The following is a 12,169-nucleotide window of genomic DNA, read 5'->3' as shown; positions in this document are numbered from 1 at the left end:
TTGGTGTCACCATGTGAAAGGGATGGAGAACAATTGGTTGTGTCAAGACCGTGATTCAGAATGATCCACAGAATACTTCATTTTGGTCAGTTGGCACCAACCACGTAAGGAGGAACTTTGTCCATTATACATATGTGTGTTTTTAACGTCAAAAATCAACCCTGTAAGGCTTTTTATGTATGTTTGTTAGTCTTGTTTACCACTTTTACATTTGACCACTAAGAAATGCATCAAAATAGCAGCTATCTTTCAATTGCTGTGCAGAATTCAGTCTCTGCATCTACCTTTTGTCTGAATATTTTATTCTAGTCTATATTTCCCAAGTCTGTTCTTTAATATCACTCTGTGTGTGTGCGCGCGCGCACATGCATACATGCATGCAAGCCTCTGGTAGCTTCTGAAGATTGAATTCACGTTGCCAGACTGGCACAGTGTAGACAGAGACTGCTTGGTCATTTCCCGACTGCTCAGAGCAGAAATAAGCACACAGAAACTGTATTAATTACAACATTGTTTGACCAATCACTTAAGTGTATTGTTAACTAGGTCTTATATCTTAAATTAACCCGTTTCTATTCTTTTACCACGAGGTTCGTAGTCTACCAGTAAGGTTCCCAGGCATCTTTCTCCTTCAGCAGCTACATGGTGTCTCTCTGACTCTGCCTTCTTTCCTCCTCTATCTGCTTGGAATTCGCACCTTGTTCTATTCTGCTAAGTCACTAGCCAGAACAGATTTATTCATTAACCAATAAAAGCAACACATATACAGAGGACTTTCCACACCATTTCCCCTTTTCTGTTCAAATAAAAAGGAAAGTTTTAACTTTAACACAGTAAAATTACATATAACAAAACAAGTATTAAGCAAAAATTATAGTTACAGTATTTCTATCTACTTTATATTTTATCATAACTAAGGAAAACAATAATTATAACTTTATTTTTTCAACTCCATCAAAGACTCCAGAAGGATATAATATTATCTAAGTTAACAGGAAGTGCATTGTAAGAAACTTTCAAAACTCTAGAATTGACAGAGACATCTCGCTGCCTGGAAAGTCACCCAAAGTTCTTCTGTACCATTGGGGCATCTATCTTCAGCCCACAGGCCCACAGTATTTGGCAGACTTTTTCATGAAGCAGGAAATTTCAAAGACAGTTCCACCTATATTGCAGTTTGTCAGTCACTTTCTTTTGTGTCCTGTAGAATGTCTGGTGGACTCTTTTATGAAACAGGAACCCTAAAGGACCATCTCACCTTCTTTAGGCCTTTCCTGATGAGCCATTTGGCCAGCAACTCTGAGCCTCATTTTTAACTCATTTTTCTTTTGTTCTTGTAGGACCATTTCAAATTTCTGTGAAACATTATGGTGTCTGAATAAATAAATACTAATAAATTGCCAAATTTCAAAGTATAAGCATAAAGACTTAATTTTATCAAAATGTTCACATATGCTTTGGATCTGGGCACACTCTACCTGCCTCCAACTGGTATTTCATTGTGCTGAACCCTATTGCTTGGACTGTGCCATTTGTGCCTTGATACTGCTCCACCTCTGTGTGTAGCTCCATTTCCCAATAGTCTCATCAGCTTTGGAAGAAAGTAGACACTTCAGACCATATCTGCTTTATTCTCTCCCATACCTACAACAGGGAAGGAGGAGCTCTGGGAAAGGGACTGGGTGTGTCCTTCCCTTGGAATGACGTTATCGATTGTCTCTGCTCTAACAATTGATAACATTTCCCAACTGCCCCCTGAAAGCTGTGACACCTGCACTGCTGGACATGAACTTACACAAAGAGTTCCTTGGGTCTTAATTCAAAACTGAGTGTTGGGTCAACCCTGAAGCTCGGTAATGCCTCTCTCTCTCTAACCCTTCTCCTGCTTTTCTCTCCTAGACAGTTCTGGTACACACATCGGAGACAACTCGTCTTAGGTATTTTACTGAATTGCTACTTGAGAAAGGCAAACCACTAATGCTAGTTGGAAATGCAGGAGTGGGGAAAACGGTCTTTTTGAGCGAGACCCTGGCAAGTCTCTCTGAGGACTACATGGTGTCCCGTGTGCCTTTCAACTACTACACGACATCGGCAGCACTGCAGAGTGAGTGCCCCTTCCCTGGTACACAGATGGGACCTTTGATGAGACCTACGCAGCTGCTGGAGACGTTGCTCTAAGATGGTCTGAGACAAAGTATCTCCATCTATCCCAGGTGTACTCCTGCTTCCGCCTCCTCAATGCCGGGGTGACAGATTTGTTGGGATTATTTATTTGTAAACCAGCAAAAGTTTACATTCACAAAGCTAATTATGTCACTTTTAAACCATATAATTCCCTGTAATTAATTCATGGAACTGGATAATACAAGGGAGTTAGAAAAGAACCCTCTGAGCAGAGAAAAATGTAGAGCTCAATAAAAATTAAAAAAAAAAGAAAGAAAGAAAAGAAAAGAACCCTCCGGTTACTCTTTCAAGTAAAGAATTGAGTCCAGAGACATTCAAAGTACATCAAATGACATGGCCATTATATTTATTTAGTGTGGGTAGGTGGTACACATGTAGAAGACAGAGAACAACTCTCTGGAATTGGTTCTTTTTTTCTACCTTGTAGGACCCCAGGAATCAGATTCAGTTCATCAGGCTTGGCAGCAAGCAAGCACCTTCACCTGCTTTGACAACTCAGTCGTGTGTGTGTGTGTGTGTGTGTGTGTGTGTGTGTGTGTGTGAATAAGGCTGAACTACTGAGTGAATGTATGGCAAGAAGCACAGGCTTTGCACTCAAAATCAGGTGGAGGCCGACAGCATGAACAGTTGCTATCAGCAACCCTGTTGCTGCCCAGCACAGGAGAAGAGCAGCAAGACACCGAGGGCTCAATTGCTGATTGAAACTGTTGGGTTGCTCTGAAAGTGGATTCCTGGGATGTATGCGTGCATGGGAGTGTGATTTTCATGGCTGTGTTTCTGAGTCAAGTAATGAGCTTCCTTTCCCTCCACCATTAGCATACTCAGCATCTTCCTTCAGTCAGCTTGTCTTGTTTTATGACTGAAATAATTAGAAAGCTGATTCTGTTTTGTCTCTTTAGCAAATATGTATAATTTCTATACTTGTATGAGGAATGGATTCTGTTCAGAAGTGCAGCATAAAGATTTCCTTATGAGTTAAGCATGGGAAACTGGGGTTCTGCTCATCAGTTCAACAAATTATATGATAAACTACATCTGGTTCCCGAGGGGGAGACGGGAATAAGGTTGCTTAGCAGATGCTTATCAAATCAGGACAAGAAAGAGCTACAGGTGTCAGTGTCCAGATGTGAGAATTTCAGCACATGACATTGGTGATGTCCAGGCAGAGATTTCGGATGGAAGGCCCAGCTTCAGCAGAGAATGCTGTAGGAGGCAATGGACTGAGTCTGAAAGGTGTCTAGGGGATGGTGGCTGAGGAGAAGAGCAGAGGGTTGGAGTCCGAGCTGCTGCAGACAGCGAGATGAGCCGTCCAGTTCGGGGACAGTCATGGGAAACATAGAGTAGCTGAGCACCATAGCTGTGGAGATTGGGCTGTACAAACCGAGGACATTGCATCCCACATAGTAGCATTGGTGGACCATTGAGAGTGAGCAAGAAACTGGCCAGATGCTAGCTGCATCTTGGGAAGAAGATGGATTCCACTGAACCACATACCAACTAATGTGGCCCTGGCTGGAGGCCAGAGTGAAGGAAAAGGAGGTGGTGGTAGGAATATAAGGAAGTGACAGCATTTGTAGACTGTGGTTGGGTCGGAGAGGATTCCTGGGAGGCTTTCCTGGCTGATTTGATTTGGAAAAGATTAAGTAAGGGTAGAAATGTTACACTTTGCCAGCGATTTGTGACAAAATTATGTACATATTTTTAGGAATTCTTGAAAAACCTCTAGAGAAAAAAGCTGGTCGCAACTATGGTCCAAGAGGAAATAAAAAACTCGTTTATTTCATTGATGACCTGAACATGCCTGAAGTGGACGCCTACGGCACTGTCCAGCCGCATGCACTGCTTCGGCAGCACATTGACTATGGGCACTGGTAAGCAAAGCCCGCATTCTACCGTCCGCCAAGAGCTCGTTATTACAGTGCAGGGACATTTGAGGACAGAATTATCTCAGGTCAGACAATCTGGGATTTTCTTTATCTTCCATTTGTAATCTTGATTTTATGTGTGTGTATGTATGTATATGTGCATACATATTTGTATATATGTGTCATGTGAGGAGGTCAAAGGTCTACACCAGACACCAGGTCTCTTTATATCTCATTTTTTGAGACAGGGTATTTCATCAAACCTGAAACTCCCTCATGCTAGACTGACCAAGCCCAGGGATCCGCCTATCCCAACTGCTGGGAGTTCAGGTGCATGCTGCCAGGATGCTGGTGATCTGATCTCGTGTGTGTGTGTGTGTGTGTGTGTGTGTGTGTGTGTGTGTGTGTATGTGTGTGTGTGTGTGAGAGAGAGAGAGAGAGAGAGAGAGAGAGAGACAGAGAGAGAGAGAGAGAGAGAGAGAGCGCATGTGTGTGTGCGTGTGTGCGTGGCCAGCACCCTACTCACTGAGCCATCTCTCCAGCCCTCCCTTTGTATATCTCTTAATCATATTAAACAGAGCAGTTTCCCTTTTTATCTTTAAAGACTGGATTGAAAAGGAGTCAAGCAACATAGCAACTATGTGGAAATTAAGTCGTAAGTTATTGAAGGAAAGCTTGGCTTTACCCTGTAGGATGTGAATGTTCGATCCGGGCTTTCTAGTTTGCTATCCGTGACTCGAAGATGAGGTGAGGGAGCCCCAGCTCACCCACCAACCCTCGCTGTGAGGACAGCATAGTTTGCAATCATGTTAGAGCCACGTGGAAACCAATGGGCAGTAGTAGTTTATATTGATTCAGCTTCTGATCTTGGCTTTGGCCTCCAACAGTTCTCAGCTAAGATTTTGATGTCCTAGATAAAACCAAGAAGGTCAAGCTTGCAGACTGATCATAAACCTAAGGTGTCTGTGATGAAACCCTTCACAAGCTTGGGGCTCCCTGTTTTGTCATCTTGTCTTTAGATTTGAGGTTCTGTTTTCTGTCCCTTAGGTATGATCGACAGAAGATGATGCTTAAGGAAATCCGCAGCTGCCAGTATGTGGCCTGCATGAATCCTATGGTGGGCAGCTTCACAGTCAACCCAAGGCTGCAGGTGGGTTTCATTCCGCTCTCCCTAGATGTCCTCAGATGTCATATTCAGGCCAGGCTGGGCATGTTGGCACACTCTTGAAATACCAGCACTAGGAAGGCTGAGGCAGCTGTGTTGTGAGTTCAAGGCGAGCCTCGGCCACACAGTGACTTCCAAGGTAGGCTGAACTCCCTAGTGAGACCCTCCCTCAACAAAATACAGCATCTTGTTTCTTGGTACTTATAAAGCAAGACTCCCATTGGACAATTAATTAAACAGAATTGTTTTTCCTAATAAATCCAGTATTTTTAGTTAAGTTTTATATTTATTGCAATGAGTTGACAGCATTTCTGTCTAGGCCCACATCCACCACCACCTGCTTCATTTGAACTCTGTTTAACCTCTGCATTGGTTACATTTGATGAGGAGATCCTGGCACATAAGCATTAAGGAGCACTCAGAGTTTGCACTGGGGTTCTTTGTCCTCCCTGTTCTGTAGGGTTGACAAATGATGTGTCCACCATCAAAATATCACACAGAACAGTTTCTCTCCCTGAAGAACCTTCTGCATCCCCCGCAGGCATCTTTGGAAAATCATTTTTCCAGTTTTGTTATTATACTAAAATACATGTTTCATAAAATTTATCAACTTAACCAATCATTCTAAGTGGACAGTGAGTGGACTAAATGCTTTTTTCTGCCACATCACCACCACCTGTCTCTGTGAGACTCTTCTGTGAAACTGTAACTCTGTCCATTAAGCAATGACACCCTTTCCTCTCTGCTCCCAGCCCTGACAGTCACCATCAGACTTTCTGTTTCTCTGACCCTGCCTTCTCTAAGCACTTCATTTAGTGAGACCTACACTGTCTGAGGACCGGTGTACTTCACTTAGCACATGGAGCATACTGCAGCATTTCCTTCTGAAGCCTGGGGATGCGCTGTTCTGTCTTCCATGCTGCATTTTGCGTATCTGTTCACTCACCATGAACACCGGGTCACTTTCATGTTTTCCCGCTCAAGAGAGAATAAAGCTGTTCTGAACGTACGCACACAAATATTTCTCAAAAACTACTTTCGATTATTTTGACTGTCTACCCAGAAGTAGAATACAAAATCAGATAGGAAATTGCCTTCCTCCCCCTTTTGTACTGATGCACAAAAGCATATGGAAATTAGATGCGGCTGATTTTAGTATTCCCTGCAATGCCCTCTTAGTACTGTCCTTTGATTTCTGTTTTATTATATTTCATGTATCTTTGTGTTCTTTATTAATTTTTCTAAATCCCCATGCACCTGCACTGGCAAGAGGTATTTTTGTCAAGGCTGATCGCCAACATATGGTGCCCAATATGGGAGTACCGGTAAACCGCAAAACACACAAAAGTGTGACCAGGAGTACAAGGGAGTATGTGAGGAACCCGCAAAAAAAAAATCACACCACAGGTAGAGAGGTGAATGATGAACGCTCAAAAATAAATAGTAGATAATAAAAAAGTAAAGAGAAAGGTGGGGCAAAAATTCAGGAGTAAAACTGTAAACATTTATAAATGTGAGACAAAAATAATATTCAATTATAAATACACTTGCTTGGATCAATAACTAGTGGAGCTAAAGTGAAACAAAGACAAAGATATTTAAAGTTTATAAATATTATATTCCTGCCCCCACACTGGGAGTTTGCATCACTGCCTTCCGGCTGCTGTGGGACTCAGAGAGGCCTCACCTTCTCCCATGCAAGCAGCGGTGCTTCAGTCACGTAGATACAGACTTTGTTGTTGCTGTACAGGTGGGGAAGATGGAGGGAATGCGGCGTTTGACCTAGCGAGGGCCTGAGTTACCTCTGAGATTATGGCAGTCCATGCACACATGCTGAAGCCAGCTGAGTCTGACCCGCGCTGTGCTGTGGAGCCAGAAGAGAGAGGCAGAAGACAGGAGAGTTTAAAGGGCTGCGCCTCCCACAGTCAGCACCCAGAAATGCCTTGAGGCTAATTGACCCATGAATCAAGGAGCCTATATAAATAATTCTATGACTTTTAAAAGAGGAAAGGATTCAGGAATTCTAATTTTGTGATTACAAAATTTAGAATAAAAAAGCAAGGTTAGTAAAAATCAGCATAGCTCTACCCTCCTGAGCTTGTGGACACTGCAGTGCTGGATACAGAGAACCTGAGGAAACTTGTCAGTCACCTCTCATGCTGGTCTATGGTGAGACTGCTAAACCAGAACCTCCTGAGTCCAAGTCCCTGGCGGGACATGTCCAAGCAGCAGAGGGAGCATAGTTTGTGCCCACCACAGGTCCCAGAGGCAGCTAGGAGCCGAGCCTTATCTGACAGCCAAGCCACAAAAAGGTGCTTCAAGAAACTGCAGCTTCAGGCCCAGACACGTGTCTGTAAAAATGTAAATGAGTACAAGTTAAGCCTGTCAGCTAGGTAAACTTGCAATTTAGATAAAAAAAGTAGCTACAAACCTTTAATAAGACATACAATGGTAAAAACCATATTTAAAATATCCATAAAAAGACCTTGAGCTACTACGTAAACTTCTTAAAAGAGCAGTGATCCAAATTCCAGGAGATAACTTACAGAAACCACCACACAGGTACTCACCAAGGTAGAGTATGCTATACAAAAACAGCAAATACATTTTATTGTAATTGTAAATAATTAGCCTTGGCAGACATGTATATTACCTATTACACTTACTCCTACAACAGTATTATGGCAAAATGGTCCACTTTTATGGCTACACCTTCCCATTTTGCCATGTAAGATATTAAACCTTATTTTAAAGAAATAGCTTACTTCACCCCCAAAAAATGAATAAAATCTAAAAATTATTTTGGCAAAAAAGACAGCTATAATCACTGTTCCTTATACTAAGTAACAAACTAATTGGTTATTTCAAAACAGTAATTCTTGGACAATTGCATTTGCTCAATTTAAAGGCCCAATTAATAATCTTTTCCCAGCTGATCCATTGTTGCAATTCACACAGCTATATTCCTTTATTTTTCCTAAAGTTGTAAAAAAAAATCCCTTAAAAATGCTATGTTAACTTTTACAAATGGCTCTTCCAATAAAAGAACTACATATGTTGTTAATGGTAAAAAGGAATTGTGGAGTGTGCCCATGGTTTCTTAAAAACACAACTTCAAAATATAAAAGCAAAACAATTATATCCTCAAACACCACAGAATGCCTTAAGCAATATACTTTTTACACTAAGCTTCTTAAATATAGATGCCCATAAACAATCTTAATTAATTTGGGATCAAAGATATGTGGTGTGGGACAATTGTATTCTGTCAATTATATTTTAAATAACTGCTGATTGGTCAGTAGCCAGGCAGAAAGTATAGGCAGGACAACCAGACAGGAAGTAGAGATGGATCAATGAGAACAAGAGAATTCTGGGAAGAAGGAAGCTTTTTATGCAGTTATGAGCACAGCACAGAAGTAAGATGTGACTGCCTCGCTGGAAAAGGTACTGAGCCATGTGGCTAACATAGCCAAGAATAATAGGTTAATATAAGTTATGAGAGTTAATAAGAAGCCTGAGCTAATGGGCCAATCAGTTTATAGTTAATGTAGACCTTTGTGTGATTTCTTTGGGACTTAACGATTGCGGGAACAGGGCAGGACAGAAACCCCGACAACAGATACGTTTGCACTTTTTTTCACAAAAAACAAAATAACTACACATACAGCAGACGAGTATGAGCCCTGATGACATCCCAGCCACTGATGATTCCACAGGAGAAGAAAAAGGGTTCCTGAATGCATAATCCTGATTTCCTCATACCATAATGCTATGGGTCAAAAAAAAAAAAAGGGCCCCTAAGCCAATGTTCCTGACTCAATACAACTTACTATACAGTCTAAAAAGAGGATAAAGATCATAATGACAACTGGTGATTTCCAGCCTCTTAATAGCTTACTACAAAACTTCCAAACCTAGTGAGTCCTGTTTACCTTAAAGTCAGACCAAAAACACAGACTAAACATTTTAGTTTTACTCTTTGGGACACAGAATTCATTTTGTTAATATAATATTCAATCTACTGTTAAAATATAAAACCTAAAAACTGAGACCTCAATCTTCCCCTTAGGGAAAAAAGATTCGTGACAAAGAGTAATTAAAGCCCCTCTTTAAATATAAAATGGAAACCTGTGGGTTCTTGCTGTTGCTCAGAGACTGAGACAATTACTTAAAAACAGCAATGCTGTTGGTCTCTCGACCATCAGAAAAACCTTTTCTTGTCTTTTGATCAGAAAGGATTTTTAAAAATGTAATTTGACAAATTATGTATTTGTTTTTAATTTCCACTCCAGAATTATGGCATTGACTTGTTAATGTTTGTAACTTCTTCAATTCACTATAAGGTGTTAAGAAAAGTTTGACATTTCCAATAAATTCTTAGATTTGACATATTTGATAAAATATTAAAATTTTAATATAGCTAAAACTTGTTTTACAAAACACTCTAGACCAATTACAAAGGGCATTCCCAGCCCAGGTAACCCTCCTGTCCTTTAATTAGGAGACTGTAGCCACAAGAGCATGATTCTTCACAAAGAATTGTCTAATAGCAGATCAACTCTCTTGACAAAAACTTGGCTTAAAGACACAAAGGTACTTTCTCCCTTAACTTTTTGCTTACAGAGATTGGCAGTCAAAGACGATTTAATCCTATTTTCCTTCGGGCACCTAAGATATAGGCATATATAATTAAAATGCATGTACCAAAGACGGGTAAGTCTGGGAAATGGGAAAGTACTCACATAAGGCAGACGTGATGATCTGTCCTGTTATAAAAAGACAGGCTTTATTAAAATTAATAAAAAGGGGGAACTGCATTTTCTGGTTTGGTTGATATCTCTGTTATGTGCTTATTGCTTTTCAGAGGCATTTCACGGTGCTTGCATTCAACTTTCCATCGGTGGATGCCCTGACGACCATCTATGGTCAGATCTTCCACTTCCATCTCCAGCAGCAAGCATTCAGCCCGTCGGTTCTCAGAGCCAGCCCCTCTCTGATCCAGGCAACTATAGCATTCCATAGGATGATGGCAGAGAGCTTTGTACCCACAGCTATTAAATTCCACTACATTTTTAATCTGAGAGACCTTTCAAACATCTTCCAGGTACCTCAACTGGCAAGCTAGCTTCTTGAATATCAGGATAACTTGTGACATTCATTATAGAACCATTTCAGTTTTCAGCTACACTTTGTTATTTTGTGTGTGTTTTTCTTCTTTTGTTCATAAACCTGTCTGTGAAGGAACATGGCAAACTTTATGCCCTTCTTATCAATGGGGTGGTTCCCTTCAGCTTGCACAACATCTGTGCTGATACATCAAGGTTCCTGAGACTTGGTGATTCATAGACAATGAGAATGCATTGTTCCTAGTTCAGTGGTGCTAAGTAGTCTACAGTCACGGTCCCAGCAAGCTCTGTGCCTGGTGAGGACAGTGCCTTGAACACTATGTCTGTCCACAGCAGACAGGATAAAATGGAAAATACCTAACACTGCTTATATGAGGTCACCTCTCTATTATGACTTAATAGCTTCCAGGGGCCCCACCTCTTCATATGATCACATTGGCAATTGAGTATTTTTTTTCATTGTGTGTATATGTGTGAGTGTGTGAGGTGTGGGAAAAGGGTACATTCTACACATGCTTGTGGAGCTCAGATGACAACTTATGGAGTTGGTTCTCTCCTTCAACCTTTACATGAGATCTGGGGGTTGAACTCAATCACCACCGCTCTGTCTCGTTGGTCCCACAATTTAGTTTCAGTACATAAATTTAGGGAAACACGCAGCTTGTGGTAGATAGTGAGTAAGCAATAGCAGTAAAGGTAGAATTTGAGCTTTGTAAATAAAGGCTTTATTATGCCAAATAAGAGGATTTGGTCATGTTTTTGCATAGAACATCAACGTATCATTTTAAACACATATCAAAGTATGAAATTTTAAATTATAAATCATTTGGCTTGATACTGAAAATTACCTTGATTCCATAGTATGTTCAGGACAGACACAGAGACCAGGGTGATCTGAAGTAGGGTAAGGAGGCATTTGAGAGTCAAACTGTAACATGTGGTAAAAGGGCAGTGTTCACTACTGATTATATAAAGGGAATCCTAAAGAGGGATTGAAGATCTTGAGTTTCTAAATCGGATGTGATGTGGTCCTCTATGGGCAGTGAAGTACCTGGGGAGTTGTCTAAGACTCACAGTCCCTTTGTGCAGAGGGCAAATGAGGAAGCCTCACAGGACTTCCACTCACAGCTCTCTTCAGGACCTCAGAACCTGACCACACCACCAGACAGCAGCTTGGGAATAGCATGGACTGTTCGCTTTCACATCCGTGTTTCTAGCACCTGCCAGAGAGGCTCTGCTTTGTAAAGTCTCTTCACAGTAAAGCTGAACTGGAATGTGGTCCTGCCTGCTGAGCTCTCAGGTTCAGACCGCCCAGCACATCCCATACCTACAAAGAGTGTCAGCCTCCTGCAGTTCAGTTCTCCGCAGTGTCCTCCGTGCTCTGTGTGGAGAGCAAGCTGGCTGTCCACAAAGCTAGGGTCACCTGCACCCCAGATGCTGAAGGGCAGTGTCAGTGGGCACAGGAGACACAGTGAGTCCGTGCTCATCCTAAGTCTGCCTTCCAAGAGAGGACAACCTACATTTGATCTTTTCTATATTTGATTTGTTTTTTTATTTGTGAAGTGAAAGGGTTTTGATTGGCAGGTATCAATTAAAAAATGATTTAAAAAACAAGGAAAGTCTTATCCTGTTACTTTCATTCTGTTTGAGCTTTCGTTTTGTAAAATCTACTGGCAACTGAGATACATAGGCAGAGGTGTGAGCTTTAGCTCCTGCTGACTCTTGAAACCATTTTAGTTACATTTCTTAAACCGTGTGTGATTAGAGAGCTGGAGAGACGACTGGGCAGATAAGAGTGCTTCCGGGTCTTGCAGAGGTCCGAGGTT

General features: G+C 41.4%; 1 protein-coding gene across 1 annotated transcript in view; it reads left to right on the top strand.

Moving 5' to 3' along the window:
- Dnah11 (dynein axonemal heavy chain 11) overlaps positions 1 to 12,169 on the top strand; it is a 326,474-nt gene that overhangs the window by 162,092 nt on the left and 152,213 nt on the right. Inside the window, exons 46-49 of the mRNA XM_041639057.1 lie at positions 1,900 to 2,104; positions 3,890 to 4,055; positions 5,097 to 5,199; positions 10,082 to 10,321. Of these exons, the coding sequence (XP_041494991.1) occupies positions 1,900 to 2,104; positions 3,890 to 4,055; positions 5,097 to 5,199; positions 10,082 to 10,321 (714 nt within the window). The remainder of the gene's footprint in view (positions 1 to 1,899; positions 2,105 to 3,889; positions 4,056 to 5,096; positions 5,200 to 10,081; positions 10,322 to 12,169) is intronic.

The sequence above is a fragment of the Microtus oregoni genome, unplaced genomic scaffold, assembly GCF_018167655.1.
Source record: "Microtus oregoni isolate MIOR12 unplaced genomic scaffold, Mior012 000056F_ref0000123, whole genome shotgun sequence".
In the NCBI taxonomy this organism is placed as follows: Eukaryota; Metazoa; Chordata; class Mammalia; order Rodentia; family Cricetidae; genus Microtus; species Microtus oregoni.
This window is presented reverse-complemented; position numbering and strand designations above follow the sequence as displayed.